The 16611-nt window shown below is 57.9% G+C and overlaps 3 protein-coding genes across 4 annotated transcripts; 2 read left to right on the plus strand and 1 right to left on the minus strand.

Annotated features, from left to right (window-relative positions):
- The first annotated feature begins 474 nt into the window (after positions 1–474).
- Positions 475–4655, plus strand: CD93 (CD93 molecule). Its single transcript, XM_071547576.1, has one exon. The coding sequence runs from the start codon at positions 901–903 to the stop codon at positions 2632–2634; it is 1734 nt and encodes a 577-aa protein (XP_071403677.1). The 5' UTR covers positions 475–900; the 3' UTR covers positions 2635–4655.
- Positions 4656–7917: 3262 nt separating this feature from the next.
- On the plus strand, positions 7918–10586 carry THBD (thrombomodulin). Its single transcript, XM_071547578.1, has one exon. The coding sequence runs from the start codon at positions 8043–8045 to the stop codon at positions 9723–9725; it is 1683 nt and encodes a 560-aa protein (XP_071403679.1). The 5' UTR covers positions 7918–8042; the 3' UTR covers positions 9726–10586.
- A 2167-nt stretch (positions 10587–12753) lies between these two features.
- On the minus strand, positions 12754–15055 carry SSTR4 (somatostatin receptor 4). 2 transcript variants are annotated; one of them, XM_071547580.1, is made up of 3 exons: positions 15010–15055; positions 14703–14850; positions 12754–14143 (listed from the first exon to the last, which is right to left on the minus strand). In XM_071547580.1, the coding sequence occupies exon 3, from the start codon at positions 14093–14095 to the stop codon at positions 12854–12856; it is 1242 nt and encodes a 413-aa protein (XP_071403681.1). In that variant the 5' UTR covers positions 14096–14143; positions 14703–14850; positions 15010–15055; the 3' UTR covers positions 12754–12853. The 2 variants fall into 2 exon arrangements, with proteins under 2 accessions (XP_071403681.1, XP_071403680.1); XM_071547579.1 differs by lacking the exon at positions 15010–15055 and having other exon boundaries at positions 14703–14878.
- Positions 15056–16611: the final 1556 nt, after the last annotated feature.

Here is a 16611-nt window from a genome sequence, read left to right on the forward strand (position 1 = left end):
TCATCAAAGCATCCACCAGCTCCTCTTCATGCCAGGGTCTCCAACCAGCCTGTGGAAAGCACCAGGAGCAGCGTGGCTGGAGACACCAACCTGCCTTCCCTCCTGCTGCAGGGGATTAAGGAGTTGTTAGTGGAGCATTGTGGCATCAATGGACAGGGTTTGGAGCATGCTGCTCTGTGGAAGGTGTCCCTGCCCATGGCAGGGGTGGCACTGGATGAGCTTTAAAGCCCCTTCCATCAAAACCTTTCTGGGATTCCACCCTCACCCACGTGATGCCAGCGCTGACCAGGGTTTGCTCCAGACGGCATCAGATCTTGGCTCTGTCCTGGCAGCCTGGACCTTCCCACGACCCAGCTCCTATTCCAGGGCTCGTCCATCTATTTAAAGCACACGAAGAAGAGGGAAAAATGCTCTGGAAGCATCGCGCATGTGCAGGGAGACGGCGCCAAATATTCCGTCTCTGTTAGAGACCGATAGCCAGGGATCCCACGGCTTCTTATTTCGGTTGTTTTCCTTCCCCTTTTAGCAAGACGTGCCTGCAAACTCTCGGACCCTATTAGGGGTTAGAAAATCATCTGCTGCGTGAGGGACTAAATCCAGCCCTTGAAAAACAAGCAAAAAAAAAGCAGGAATGGGGCGAGTTTTTCCCGTAGAAAAGCGTCGCCAGGCAGAGCAGCCGCAGGTTTGGGATGGGAGCTCGGAGGGGAAGGGGAGGACAGCGAGGGACCAACAACCGACCAGGAGCCAAACCGCGCTACAGGAAGCCGTGGCCTCCGGTGATAAATAGGAGCCCCGGGAGCACAGGATGCGCGTAGGGCGAGCTCGGCGGGACGAGGGGATGTGAGCCGGCGTTGCCGAGCCCCTCTGTCCGTCTGTCCGTCCGTCCGTCCAGCCGGCGGGATGGCCGCGGCCAGGCTGCTGCTGCTGCTACTCGCTCTGGCCGTGCCGGGGTCTGGCGGGGAGGAGGTGGACGTGGTGTGTGCCGACAACGCCTGCTACACCCTGCACCGGGAGGAGCTGGGCTGGAAGGGTGCCCAGGAGCGCTGCCGGCACAACGGCGGCAACCTGGCGAGCGTGGGCAGCCCCGGCGAGGCCGCGCGGCTGCAGGAGCTGCTGGAGGCTGCGGCGTGGCACGGCCCGGCCTGGATCGGGCTGTGGCTGCAGCGGGGACACTGCGTGCAGGCGCAGGAGCCGCTGCGGGGATTCTCCTGGGTGGCCGGAGGGGAGCCCGGCAACTTCTCGGCCTGGGCGTCGGAGCCGTCGATGACCTGCACGAGCGCCCGCTGTGCCAGCCTGCGGCCCCCCGGGGGCTGGGCCGACCGCCCCTGCCGCCTCCCGCTGCCCGCCTTCCTCTGCAAGTTCAGCTTCCAGGGCATGTGCGGGCTCCTGCCGCTGGCCGGGCACGGCAGGGTCACCTACACCACCCCCTTCGGGGTGCGCAGCTCCCGCCTGTCGGCCGCTCCCTTCGGCACCCTGGCCGAGGTGGATTGCGAGGGAGGGCAGAGCCCGGCCTTCGCCCTCTGCAAGGGGCCTCTGGACGGAGGGGGCTTCGCCTGGCACCCCCCCGGGCCGCTGTGCCCCGTGGCCTGCGCCCACCGCAACGGGGGCTGCCAGCACCGCTGCCTGGAGGTGCCCGGAGAGCCCCCGCGCTGCTCCTGCCACCCCGGCTACTCGCTGGCTGCCGACATGGCCTCCTGCGTGCCCGAGGATTCCTGCCATCCCAACCCCTGCCAGGGCACCTGCCGGCCACATCCCGGCGGCTTCCAGTGCGGCTGTGAGCCTGGATACGCCCTGGCCCCCGACGGCCGGCGCTGCCTGGACGTGGACGAGTGCGAGTCCGGGCCGTGCCAGCACGAGTGTCACAACACGCCGGGGGGCTTCGTGTGCCTGTGCCCGCCCGGCTACCGGCCGGCAGGGCCCGGTGGCCGCCACTGCCACGACCTGGACGAGTGTGCCCAGCCCGGGGTGTGCCCCCAGCTCTGCATCAACGTGCCCGGCTCCTTCCACTGTGCCTGTCGGCCCGGCTTCCAGCGCCAGCCGGGCGGGGATTCCTGCCTGGATGTGGACGAGTGCCTGCGGGATCCCTGTCCCGGGCCCTGCCGCAACCTGCCCGGCGGCTACGAGTGCGTGTGCCCGCCCGGCTTCCTCCCGGAGGAGGAGGGACGCGGCTGCCGCGCCTCAGGCACGGCCGGAGAGGAGCCCGAGGAGGGCCCCGACAGCCCCCCGGGAACCGTGAGCATCCCACGGAGCACAGGAGCCTCGTGGACCACGAGCATCCCACGGAGCACAGGAGCCTCGTGGACCACGAGCATCCCACGGAGCACGGGAGCCTCGTGGACCACGAGCATCCCCCGGACTGTGGGAGTTCCCGCCGCGGTGACACCGCCGGCCCCGACGGCGGCGGGAGCGTCTCCCGGCGCCGAGCACAGCGCCGACGGCCCCCGGCTGCTCCTGTATTACATCCTGGGCAGCCTGGTGGCCATCCTGCTCCTGCTGGCCTTTGCCCTGGCCCTCGTGGCTTGTAGGAGGAGGGCGGCCAAGAAGGAGAAGCGCCCGGCCAAGAGCGCGGCCGATAATTATTGCTGGGTGCCCGAGCAGCCCGAGAGCCGCGGGCAGGGCGGGGAGCGCAGGTAGGAGGCAGGAGGCAGGGATGGAGCGACGGGGGAATCCAAAATGGAAATAAAAGGGAGGGGGGGATTGCTGTGTGTTCAGTGTGGGCCCTGCTGCTCCAAGGGGAGAGGGAATGGGGTGGGATTTACCTGCCAGGGCTTCCCCTTGGCTCTGCAGGACGTGCTTCAAAAAGACAAATTACAACGATTGGTTCGGATTCCTAAAGGAAAACAGCTCGTCCCGAGTTCTCCTGCAGCCCCCTGTCCTTTGCCATCCCCAAGGCACTACTCCCCTACCCCTCACGCTGCATTCCACCTTTGGATTTGCTTTGGTCTCTTGGAAAAGCGGTTGAAATATGGATGTGTCTCACCAGGGTGAGAACTGGCCCCTGCAGACACAAGCAGGGTGGGTTTGAGTGATTTATTTTTGGGTTTTTATTAAAAATCTGTCACCTCAGCACTGGGAAAACTGCTCAGCAAGGAGCCAAGGCAGCACCTGTATGGAAAAAAAGGTAGGAAAAGCTGTGTTTGGAAGAACCACCTATCCATTTCCAGCACATCCGGCCTAAACCCACTCTCAAAGTACAGCAAACAATGCTCTCCTTGGCAGCAGCCGGATGGGAGGCCGGACTTTTCCTGTTGGATCATTCCTTTTGGGGCATGATCCCTTCCTGGCTGCTTGGGCTCCAGGCTGAGTGCGTTTTCCCTCCCTCCTTGTGTCAGGAACACGCTGGATGTTGGATATTTGCTTGTTCTGTGCCACACTTGTAACCCCACAGTAAGTGCTTTCTCAGGGCAAAGGTGCTCCCCAGGTACTTCCCCGACTTCAGGGAGCCCCTCCTGACCACGAAGCCTCTTCCAGCCTTTTCACCAGGAATCCTTCCCAAAAACCCTGAGGGGTACAGGGACCTGCTTCCCATCCAGCAGCATTCCTGCCTGGTTTCTCCATGCTCCACAGGGCTAAAAGGTGCTAGAAAAGAACAGACATGTGATTTCAAGGGTACAGCAGCTTCCTGAAGTTTCTGCAGGGTTTATTGTGTCCTTGAGGCTTAATCGCTCCAGGAATGGGAATTGAACACAAAGGAGTTTGCAGTAGGCAGTGACCTGCATCCTGTTCTTCCATGTGTGGACGAAAACCCTTTCCTGCTGTTATTTTTTCGTCTTTGGGGCTCCATTGTAAGATGAAAACACAGCACAGGAAAATGCAGCTGATAGGAATGCTTTCCACGTTCTGTCTGTGCTTTCTTTTCTCTGCACAGAGGCTGGGAGAAGTGGAAAAATGCAGCAATGGGATTCTTGGAAATCCTGCAGAAAATTCCTTCCCTGTCTGTGTTATCCGAACACAGAATAAATTGAGCAAATTTATTATCCCATCAAAATCAGGGGGACAACCAACAGACATCAAATTATGCTGACTTGGAGTCAGTGTGGGAAAAAAGGGCTTAATTTTCACTAAGGTGTCAAGTAATAATTCAATTTAACAGTACAAATAAGGGGAAAGGAAGCACAAGAGTGGGATCAGAGCTGGTACAAATCTGAGGTGTGTTATTTATTCCAGAAAAAAGTACTAATCCTGATTCCTCTTGCAACCTTCCACCTTTGTGTATTCCAGTGGATACAGTGGTGGGTCTGGCCTAGGGAAGACTCTAATTTGTGTTGAGCTTTAATTTGGGTTCTTTCTAGTGGGATATTTCCTGATGAGCAATTCCACATGGATAATCTCACGCCTCCCTTTCTTCCTGCCACAAACCCAGCAGGAATATTTTGATCCATGTCCTCCTTAGGGAGTTATTGAGGGACCAGTGAATCCTTTGGGTAAAGCAAAGAGGACTGGGACTGTCTTACCCAGGACATTCATCCTAGTCCAAGGGAGTTTTCATGGATGAGTGTTTGATTTTCCCAGGCCAGAACTAAACACTTGCACTCAAGGAAAGGATTATCCCACCTGTGGAATAAGCCTGTATGGTGCTTTCTGGATGTAACACCAACCAAACCTGAACAGAAAGTGTTTTCAGTGGTTTTAATAAATGTCTTCATAAAAATCGATCCCTTTGGTGCTTGGAATCCTTGTTGTTCCCACAGCAGTGGATGCTGCCCCCAAAACCTCTGCCAGGGCTCATCCTGCCTGAGATCTCAGCCTTTCCTTTCATCCCTACCAAGGCCATGGGGTGGAGGAACTGGGATGGGCTTGCTGGGATGCTTACCCCATGGGCAAGGTCCTAAATCCATGAGCAATTTCCTAAGCCCACAGGAAAGGTCACAAGCCCATGAGCAAGGACTCACACCCACAAGCAAGACCCCAAGTTCCTAAACCTGTGAACAAGTTCCTAAAACCATCAGGAAGGTCCCAAGCCCACGAGCAAGGACCTAAACCCACGAGCACAGTCCTAAGACCATGACCATGTCCCTAAACCCACAATCAAGGTCCTAATCCCATGACCATGACCCTAAATCCATGAGCAATCCCTGTGATTCCAGCACAGCTCTGTGTGAGGGCAGAGATCTGCTTCTTGGGCACCAAATAATAGGATGAAAATATTGTTTATCCTATAATTCCAGGATATTATATTAGTTGCATGACATTACATTATTATTTTATATTCCACTGCATTCTGTTCCCTCATGGATAACTGCCAGCATTCCCACAGAGGAACCTCATCTCCAAAACCTTAACAAGAAGCCAAAAATCCCCCTGTTGACACACACAGGTCAGGACAACTATTCCAAGTACCCACTCCCAGTGTCCCTCTGCCCACAGGGTGACAGGGACAGGGATGAGTCAGAGCCAGAGGGAAAGGGAAAGGTCTCCATCCCGTTATCTCTGGGAATGTCTCACTGGAGCTTTGCATGGCAGAGGAACATGATTAAGGGTTTGGGGAGAGGAAAAGCAGCCTGTCAGCAGGAAGGGCATTTCTGGCACCCTGACTCAGCTCAGGGGAAGGATCATCGGAATAAAGGGAATTATTAAAACATGATTAATCATGTTCCTCCCGCCCCAATTATCTTTTCAGTGACAAAGGTCAACCCTGCAAATGTTGTTGGTGGGGCAAGGACACCAATGTGGAATCATTGTTTGGGAGGACTGTGTTTTTTCCTGGAAATATTTCTCATCACTCAGCCTTGAAAAGGAATTTTTTATCTGGTTTTACAGTTGCTTAAAAAAATAATAATAAAGAAAAAACCAGAAATCTATTGGTGTTTTTTTTCTTCCCTCCCATTACATTCTGGTTTCTTTCATTTTCTGTCATTTGCCCTGAAATTTCACCCCTTATTTTGCTGATTTGCTTCTGAAAAAGGAAGAAGTAAAAGAAGAAGAATTGAAAAAAACTGAAGTGAAAACAGGGGGAACAAAAGGTTTGAGTAAAGCCAGGAAAGGCCAGTGTTATCCAGCTCTCCAGGGAATGCTCCTGTGCTCGTTTGGAGGGGATGGAGGGGCTGAGCTCTCCTTGGATGAATTCTTTATCCCAGGAATGGCCACTGCAAGCTCACACACAGGGACACCAACCTGTCCCTCTGGCCTTTCTCCCTGGGCTACATCCCTGCTGCTGGAATTAAACCCCATGGACCTTCATTTCCCAAGAGTGTGGCAGAGCTGAAACCTTCAAGGGGATGAAATGAGAGATAATAGTTTATTATTAGTGTTATTAAACATTCTTATGCCCCTTTCCCCCCATGTTCCCTTTTCCCCACAGCCTCATGTGAGCTACAGGAACCACACGGGGTGGGAAGAGGACAAGACAAACCACAGGAGTTTAATAAAGAATAAATGAAGTTTAATAAAGCAAATTCCTTGCGATGAGTTGAGGAAATAGGGATTTGCTGCTCCATGGAGGATCCCGAGGGCTAATTGCAGTGACTGAGTCCTTCGGAATCAAAACAAAAAAGGGTTTATCTTTTATACCTTTTCTTTGGAGTGGAGATGCTTGGGATGCTTGTTTTTCATTTTTAGTTTGCTCCTGGCTGTGTCCTGGCAGCAGAGACAGATCCCCCTAAGATAAACCCATGGAATGGGACAGCTGGAGGTGTCTGCAGGGAAAGGCAGACGATATCCTGGAAGCAAAAACCCTGGTGCCCATGGGGGAGGCTGGGGGGGAAGGGCAGGCAGGGAAAAGGGCAATAATAATGCTTAATAATAATAATAATAATTATACCATTTATTGTAATTCTATAATTTTACATAACTATATAAATTATCTAGAATAGCTTATTAGCATATATAATTATATATTAAATTGTTATTATTATTTACATTATTTATTAAAGAAATTTTGCTAGTGTCCAACCTAAACCTTCTCTGGCACATCTTGAGGGCCTTTCCTCTCCTCCTGTCCCTGTTCCCTGGAGCAGAGCCCAACATCCCCCAGCTCCCCCCTCCTGGCAGGGATTGCAGAGAGGGCGAAGGTCCCCTCTGAGCCTCCTTTTCTCCAGGCTGAGCCCCCCCAGCTCCCTCAGCTGCTCCTTGTGCTCCAGACACTTCCCCAGCTCTGTTCCATTCCCTGAACATGCTCCAGCACCTTAGTATCCTTCTTTTCATGTGGAATCCCAACCTGGAGATGGAATTTGACGTGTGACCTCAGCAGTGCCCAGCACAGGGGGACGGGCACTGCCCCAGGCCTGTTGCCACAGCGGGGCTGATGCAGAAACTGGGTGCTGACCCCCTTGGGGTGCTGATCCCAGTGTGGTGCTGAGCCCCTTGGGGTGCTGATCCCATTGGGGTGATAATCCCAGTGGGGTGCTGACCCCCTTGGGGTGCTGACCCCCTTGGGGTGCTGAGCCCACTGGGGTGCTGATCCCCTTGGGGTGCTGATCTCACTGGGGTGCTGTTCCCACTGGGGTGTTGATCCCACTGGGGTGTTGATCCCCTTGAGGTGCTGATCCCCTTGGGGTGCTGACCCCCTTGGAGTGCTGATCCCACTGGGGTGCTGATACCCTTGGGGTGCTGATCCCAGTGGGGTGCTGATCCCACTGGAGTGATGATCCCACTGGAGTGATGATCCCAGTGGGATGATCCCAGCAGGGTGACGATCCCAGCGAGGTTCACCCTCTCCCATCCCGAGGTGCCTTTTTGTGCAAACCAGTCGCTGTTTTCCCCTTTGCACCAGGACAAAAAGCCCCGTTTTTCCCGGTTCTGCTCAGCCCCACCGCGCTCCCCGGAGCATCCCGCGGGATCCCCGCTCGGTCCCGCCCCTCCCGCTCCTCCCGGGCGGGACCAGCCGGGGCGGAGCCGTCGGGAGGATGAGGGAGGGGGGCCCGGGGCCGGCGTGGGCGGGTGGGAGCGTCTGGCCGGGATTCACCCGCCGCAATCGCTCCCCGTCCCCGGAGGCGCTTCCTTCCCCCGACGGGGCGGGCGGGCGGGCGGCTATAAAGGGGGCGGGCGGCGAGCTTGGCCATGCCAGAGCTCCGCGGCGGCGCCGGCCGCCCCCTCCGCCGGCCATGCGGCGGCTCTCGCTGCTGCTGCCGCTGCTGCTGCTCGGGATGGGGCTGGGAGATGCGGAGGAGCCGGGGCCGCTCGCCCCGTCGGGCGCGCAGTGCCTGCAGCACGAGTGTTTCGCCGTGTTCTGGGGATCGAGCTCGTTCGCGGCGGCGAGCGCGGCGTGCGAGCGGGGCGGGGGGCACCTCATGACCGTCCGCTCCACCGTGGCCGAGGAGGCGATCGCGCTGCTCCTGCAGAACCGCGACGGGCGGCTGTGGCTGGGGCTCAGCCTGTCGCCGTCCCTGAGCTGCACCGAACCGGCGCGGCGGCTCCGCGGCTTCCGCTGGGTCACCCAGGACGTGCGCACGGATTACACCAACTGGGCGCCGTCGGGGCCGCGCTGCGGGGAGCGCTGCGTGACGGTGTCGCGGCCGGAGCTGCTCTGGGAGGAGCGGCGCTGCGAGGAGCCCGCCGACGGCTTCCTCTGCGAGTACAACTACGGCAGCAGCTGCCCGCTCCTGCCGCCCGCCGAAGGGCTCGCTGTCAGCTACACCACCCCGTTCGGAGCCCGCGGAGGGGAGTTCTTGGCTCTGCCGCCCCGCAGCGTGGCCTCGGTGCCCGCCCTGGGGCTGGAGCTGCGCTGCGACGAGGACGGCGAGGGCGGACGGCTGCGCTGGGGCCGCTCCACGCCCGGAGCGTGGCCGTGCCGCCTGGACAGCGGCGGCTGCGAGGGCACCTGCAGCGAGGACACGGGCCGGCCGCGCTGCTCCTGCCCCGACGGCTCCGTGCTGGGCCCCGACGGGCGCGGGTGCCGCTCGCCCTGCGCGGGGGCACCGTGCGACCATCACTGCGTGGTGTCCGGCAGCTCCTTCGTGTGCATGTGTGACACCGGGTACGACCTGGGCCCCGACGGCAGCAGCTGCGTGGACAAGGACGACTGTGCCACCGAGCCCGGGCTGTGTGAGCAGCTCTGCGTCAACACCATGGGCGGCTTCGAGTGCCGCTGCTTCCCCGGCCACCGGCTGGTGGACGGGCGCTGCCAGCCCGAGTCCCACTGCTACAGGGCGCCCTGCCAGCAGCTCTGCCAGGACGTGCCCGGCGGGTACCGCTGCGGCTGCTATGACGGCTACGCCGTGGACCGACTGGATCCCACGCAGTGTCGCCTGCACTGCAATGACAGCCAGTGCCCGCCCCTGTGCGACGAGTACGGCTTGAACTGCAAGTGCCCCGAGGGCTTCCTGCTGGACGACGACGAGCTCTGCGTGGACTTCGACGAGTGTGACATGAACTACTGCGAGTACAACTGCACCAACCACCCCGGCCACTATGAGTGCCACTGCCCTGCCGGCTACCAGCTCGTCAACGACATCGAGTGCGCCCCGATCCCGCCGGAGGGCACGGAGGGATCGTTTTCCGGGGATTCCGAGTCCCAGACGTCCGCTCCCCAGACGCCCGTCCTGCACACGCCCGTGCCCAGCCGGGCCCCACCGAAGACGGAGCGGCTCCATCCCGGTGCCCTGGTGGGCATCACCGTGGGCGCTCTCCTGACCGCCCTGGCCCTGCTGGCGCTGGGCTACCACCTGGCGAAGAAGCGCTGCCGGCCCCCCGCCAGCATGGATTACAAGTGCGGTGGCCCCCACGAAAAGGAGCTGGGACTCCAGCCGGTCTCCTCCGGGTGTGCCGGCCCCGCACAGAAACTGTAGGGACACCGCGCAGGACGGAGACACAGAGGTGGACGGAACTGGGTAACATTTTACTCCCCCTCCCGCCCCCGGCCCTGCAGCAATTTTGTAATGATAATTTGGGAAAAGCTGTGATCCACTCACTTCTAAATATACTCGCTGCTTTCCAGCCGGCTCTTGGAAGGCTGGCGCCAGAGAGCCAGGAAGGCAGAAGGCGCAGAGGCTGCTCCGTCCCTGCTCCCTTCGTTCCTGCTCCCTTCGTTCCTGCTCCATTCCTTCAGCCGGCATTCAGCTTTCCTTTTCCCGAGTCGGTGGTCGGGGAGCCACAACTCAGGAGGGACATCTCCATGTGGAACTGACTCTAAATCCGCGTGGACCATCTGATGAGTCGGTGGGGACTGTGGAAGGTGCCCAAACCTCCTCCCCCGGGCCGGGCTGGAAAGGATGGTTTTCCGGGATTGGGAGGCTCCTGCCTTTGCCTGAGGTCGGGTTAATTTGGTTTTAACTGCTGGGTGATGGAAGAAGGAGCAAAGATATTGTGGGCAGCAGTTTCTCTGGCCCCTCTGCCCCCCACCTCTGCACTGTGTCCCCCCATGTCGTGACTCACTCTTGAGCATTTTCCACCTTAAATCACCGGGACCCAGCTGAGTGTCAACCAGGGGAGGCTCCAAGGTCTGATTCCTATTCCCTCACGTTATTTTGGGGCTTTCTGGAGGGCTGTGGAGGTCAAACAGGGACACGACACTGCTGGGGTGGGTTTTATTGTGGTAGGGAAGCTTTGCAGCACTGAGGAGCCTCGTGTTCCCTGCCCAGTTCCTTCCCTGATTTTCCACCCTTGTTGCATTAAACAGATTCAGGGTATTTTTACAAACCCACTTACGACCCCTCCTGCTCACAAGGATTTTTCTCTTTTCCCTTGTCCAGAGCTGAGTCTAATCCATGCTGGAAATCACAGCAAAACATTCCCACGGGGGGCAGGATCCAGCCTGCTGCTTGTTTTTCAGCCACAGCCTGGGGCCAAATCTGGAAAAGGATGTGTTTTTCCAGCTCCATCATTCCATGGGGGTCCTGCTCCAGCGGCCGTGGTGGGGTGAAGCTGCTGGTGGGAATGTGGGAGCGGGTGCTGACAGCTTAATGCCAGTGAAATATCTCCCCAGAGCAGCAGTTTGCTTTCCCACAGGAAGTTTTGGGAGCTTGGGGTCAGGGCTGGGGAGTTCTGTTCCCCCACACTCCCCTCACACGCTGTGACCTTCCTAACACGCAGCATCCCCCCTGGAATGCTGAGCCTATGCTGCAGATTCCAAGGAAAATCAAAACAGTTGTGTGAACTGTGTATTTCCTAAAAGATTGGTCCCCCCGGGGCTGGGTAACGGAGGGTCTTGTCAGTGGACAATTAGAGTGACTGATTTATTGTAAATATATTTCTGTGGCAGGTTTATTTCAGAACAATTTGCCTGCTTTGGAAAGGAGGGATGGAGCTGTTTAGATTCTCTGTGGAAAGGAGGGATGGAGCTGTTTGGATTCTCTATAGAAATGGAGCAGAATCAAAATATAAAGGGGTCACTTAAGAAATCATATAAGGAAAAGAAAAGAAAGAAAAAGCAAGGATGAGAGCACAAGGGGGGAGGAAAGATACCCCCAGTGGCTCCAGTGGTGGGACTTGGTTGTTGCAATCTTGATGAGTCACCCCATCAGGGTGGGGGAAGCCCCCAAAACAGTTCCAAGGGTTAATACAACTTCAGGTCCAGGTGGGAACACCCAGGTCCCTCCCCTGTCTGACCCAACACTGTGCACCACATGCAGTCCTCTGGTGGAAGACCCAGAAATGAGTCTGGGGCAACCTCGGGGGTCTTTGATCATTTCTGGCCCCTTCTAAGACATGACTGTGTTTGACCCTGAGCCAGTTACGCCCTCTTAGATGGGATCAACAACCTTCTGGTTCCTGTGATAACTCCTGGAGGGGAGAACAGTGGCATGACAAAAAGCATTATCCTACCTTGAAGGAGCTGCTCCTTCCTGGCCTTGCTCCTATTTGGCTCAAAACTCAGCTTGTTGCTAAACAAACTCAGTTTGTCGTGGTCAGCCTCCCACATCTCACACAGGTCAGAGGTTTTGCCACCACACCCCAGAAACTGCTCCTGCCCTTCTGTGCTTATCTCATATTCTCACTGTGGTGATTTATCTTATGAAAAGTTCCTTCCATGGCCCTGACAGCGTTTGAGACATGCAGATGTCTTTAATTCCTTCCAAAGAGTCAACCCTCTGTTTTATACCCCCAGCACGTTTGTAAATACTTATTTATTTATTGGAATTATACCCTTGGTGATGTCACGCAGTGGTTCTGTGTGAAGACCAATAAAGCTTTTACAGTCTGGTTTATAGAAAGTTGCTAAGGAAATATTCTTTCTTCCCTTCCCAAAAAATTGCTGGTTTTCCTCACCAAGTTCCCGGAGTCACCAAAAAACCCAGGAACATTCAGGCCTCAAAACACGCCCAGTCAGTTATTTCCCTGGTGGGATTAAAATAGAAGGAATGAGCCATAAATAATGGACAAGAATAACATAAAAAGGACAGAGTTAAATCCAAAATAAACCAGATAAGCTGGAAATGGCTCATTTAATGTGACTTTGGTGCAGCCCAGCCAGTGTCATCCCCAGCTATTCCTCACCCCAAGGTCCTGGGGGTTTCAAGTTTACCCGAGGTTTGTTACATCACTTACAATTTTGGGTGCTGTGCATGCTGAAATCTGGGAATTTTGAGGGAGTGTGTGGGTGTGTCTGTTGGTGGGACATCACTCTGCTATAGACAAAGTGGGGCTGATGGGCTTTGGGAATTTTCCCTGGCTCTCAGGGAATTTCTTGGGAAGGAACAGGAATTTGCTATTTATTAATCTGGAGGGGCAGATTAATAAACACCAGTGGCATTCTGGGATCCTCCCCATCCCTGATCCCAGCGAAGGCTCCTGGATGCCGAAGGCAACGGCAATGACCACTCGCTCCATGGAATTAACGGTATCCCAGGCCAGTCTTATGGCTTTTTATTTCGGGAACTGCACAGCACAGGGGGGACCGGCAGGGCGGGCACGGCGTCCGTCCCCTCTCCCTCTGGGATCCCCTTCCATCCCCGGGCCTGGCACGGCGTGGGGGCCCCTAGAAGGTGGTGGTCTTTGCCAGGAGGGGCCCGGACTTGCAGCAGGGCTGGGGGTGCAGGGGGTCCTGCGGGCAGGGCAGGGCGGGGCACACGCAGCCCTTGCCCTTGTCGTCGCCCCGGGGGGCGGCGCAGTAGTCGAGGGGCTCTTCCTCCTCCTCGTCCCCCTCGCTGTCCCTGTCCCCAGCGTGGCAGCAGCACAGGCTGGCGTCCAGGCAGCGCCGCAGCACGCCGTGGAAGGAGTGCCGGAAATTCTCGGAGAGGAACCCGTAGAGGATGGGGTTGGCGCAGCTGTTGGAGTAGCTGAGGATGAGGGAGGCGTTGTTGACCGTGGCATCCAGGCGGCCGGGCAGCAGCAGGTTGACCAGCTGCACCACATAGAAGGGCATCCAGCACACCACGAACATGGCCACCACCATGAGCACCAGGCGCGTGAGCTTGCCCTCGGAGCGCCGGCGCTGCTCCCAGCCCACGCGCTGCGCCACCGCCCGCATCTTGCCCACGATGAGCAGGTAGCACAGCCCCATGGCCGACACGGGCAGCAGGAACCCCAGCAGGGTGGTGTACACCACGAAGGCGGCCGACCATGCCGGGCTGGGCCACAGCAGGTTGCAGGCCACTGCCTGGCCATCGCGGGTGGCGGCCGTGCCGGCGAAGACGGGGATGGGAGAAGCCACCAGCAGGGAGAGCAGCCACACGCCCCCGTTGACCATCTTGGCCACCCGGGGCCGGCGGTAGGTGGCCGCGCGCAGCGGGTGCACCACGGCGATGTAGCGGTCCAGGCTGAGCACCGTCAGGCAGAAGACGCTGGTGAACATGTTGAGCCCGTCCACGCCCAGCACGGTGCGGCACAAGGCCCGGCCGAAGGGCCAATGGTGCAGCGCGGCCGAGGTGGCCACGAAGGGGATGCTGAGCATGAAGAGCTCGTCGGCGATGGCCAAGTTGAGCAGGTAGATGTTGGTGGCCGTCTTCATCTTGGCGTAGCGCAGGATGACGAAGATGACCAGGGAGTTGCCCAGCAGCCCCAGCAGGCACACCAGGGCGTAGATGCACTGGATCACCACCATGCCCGCGATCTCGCCCGCCGTCCCACCCTGCTCCGCCGGGTCCTGCTGCCGGCCGGCCTCTCCTGCCGCCACGCTGCTGTTGGGGGGCATCTCAGAGCCTGTCCAGCTGGATACGGTCCAGAGGGGCACAGCGGCCGCCCGGGCCCCTGCCAGGAGCTGCTCGGTGTCCGTGCTCATGCCGGGAGGTGATCCATGGATGGGACACCACCAGGAACTGGGGTCAGCCTGCAGGCAGGGCGTGGGCAGAGAGGGGGCATGAGAGCTGCAGTGCGTGACACGTCCAAGCCCAATCCCCTGCCATTCCCCCTGGATTGGGCAGCTCTGGCTGCAGCCCCCCAGCTCCGTCCCTCAATCTCCCACCCTGCTTGGACACCTTCTGGTCACTCCTCAGGGCAGCAGCATCACTCTGGGTTGGAGCATCCCGGGTGTTTGGGGATTTAGTGTGGCTCTCTGGGCTGTTGGGGTCTCAGGGGGCTCTCCTGGCTGGAGCATCCTGGCTTTTTGGGGTCTCAGTGGGCTCTCCTGGCTGGAGCATCCCAGTGGTTTGGGATCTCTGGGGCTGCAGTGTGGGGTGGGCATCAACCATGCGTGGGGTTCCTCAGCTGCTGGTGGCAAAGCAGGCAGCATGGCCTGGGAATCAGTGCCAGCATGGCCTGGGAATCAATGCCAGCATGGCCTGGGAATCCACACCATCCACCTCAACAAACCCCTGCAAATCTCCAGGGTTTCATTAACCTTGTGGGGAAAGAAAAGACAAGGAGAAACCGAGCTGGGAATATTTTACCTCTCAGTCTTCCAGGGATTGCAGGAGCCTCCCGTCTCCCTCCTGGGGGGCAGCAGCCGGTGCAGGTCGATTTTCCGGTGGGATCTGCCGGCTGTTGGCAACGGAAAGTCCTGCTTGACCTGAGTCAGATGATCAGAAGGATCCGGACCTTTTAAAGCGAAAGGCAGAGCAAGGATGGGCGCACGGGCTCTTCCCCCTCTCCCGCATCCCTACGCCGCAGGCATCAGCTCCACATTAAAGATAAACAGAACGCAGGTTTCCCATCCAGGCTCTGGATTTCCGATGGAAAATAGCGCAGCACACGTACCCTCCTCCCTCCGGGCTGCGGTGCCCTGCGGAGAGGGGGCCGGAGCGTCCCCCGGGCGCTGCCGGCGCGGAGCCCTCCCGATCCCGCGGCCAATTCCCGGCGCTGCGGCGGGCGGGAACTGCAGTCCGCCCCCCCATCCCTGCATCCCGCACCCCGCCCTCGGATCCCCTGCGGGTCCCTGCGGGGTCCCCCCGCCCGGGGGAGGCAGGAGATGGAGGAGGGAGGTTGCCCTGGCAACGCACCCCCCCCCATCCCGCGCGCTCCCGCATCCCACATCCCGCATCCTTCCCGCGCATTCCCGCCTTCCCTGTGCCCAGCCCGGCCCCATCCCAGCGCTTCAGGAACCACTGGCTCCCTCCTGCTGGCTGTCCCTCCCTTGAAAGGAGAGGGGCATCCCATGGCATCGCATCCCTGAATCCCAGGAGTGGGGAGGTGGCAGGTGAGGACCAGCCCAGCCTGGTCCCAAACCCAAATGCACCAATCTCACTCCAAATCAGAGTCTACACTGAAATTCGTAGTGTGATGAGTTAAAATAGGCAGAAAAGGCATCTTTGGGGGATTTTTTTTAATCAGTTGCTGTGTTTTGGGCTTTTTTGATGAAAGGGATCCCCAGGGAACTTTTGTGCCAAGAAATGACTGGCAGCTGCTCAGTTCAGTGATAGCCCAGGTCATGGAATCAGAGAATCATGGAATAATTCAGTCATTTAGCTTGGAAAAGCCCTCTAGGATAATCAAGTCCGGTGTTAATCCAGCACTGCCAAGGCCACCACTAACCCATGTCCCCCAGTGCCACATCCACAGGGCTGTTTTGTCCCTCCAGGAATGGGGACTCCACCACTGCCCTGGAGAGCTGTGCCAGGGCTGGACAACCCTTTTGGGGGAGGATTTTTCCCAATATCCAATCTTAACCTCCACTGGTGCAACATGAGTGCCATGATGTGGTAAAGGGACTGGGGTTGGACCAAGGGTTGGACTTGACGATCTTGGAGGTCTTTTCCAACCCAATCCATTATCTGATTCTATGATTGAGGCTTTTCCCCTCATCCTGTCCCTTGTTCCTTGGAAGCAGGGCCTGATCCCCACTGGCTTCACCCTCCCATCAGGGAGTTGGAGAGACAGGGAAGGTCCCTCCTGAGGCTCCTTCTCTCCAACATTCCCAGCTCCTTTATCTACTTCCCATTACATTTGTCCCAGCCTGGGCCATCAAGAGACAGAGCAAAGGTCTCAGTTGTCCCCATCTCACTCTCCAAGTGATGGCATTGGGAGGTTTTTGGGAAGCTGGAACTGGGTGAATGAGCCCATCTGTGCGTGGAAGAGGCCTGATGGCTGGGATGGGAATATGGATAAACATGTACATGATATTCCTGGGAATGGGCTCTGCTCACATGGGAAAGCAGGTGCATTTTCTGCCCTCTGCTTCCATAGACCACCGTGGTGAATTGTGCAGCTGGCACAGATCCCTGCTGGAATGGCAGGGACATGGAGGAGCACAGGCAGCTCCTGGAGCACCCCTGTCTCTGTGGAGGGTTGGAATGGGGGGTAAAGGACACAGACACTCCTGGAACCTGGGGGTGCAGAGCTCTGAGGGTTCCTGTCCCAGCC

The sequence above is a fragment of the Pithys albifrons genome, chromosome 2 (assembly GCF_047495875.1).
Source record: "Pithys albifrons albifrons isolate INPA30051 chromosome 2, PitAlb_v1, whole genome shotgun sequence".
NCBI classification, from domain to species: Eukaryota; Metazoa; Chordata; class Aves; order Passeriformes; family Thamnophilidae; genus Pithys; species Pithys albifrons.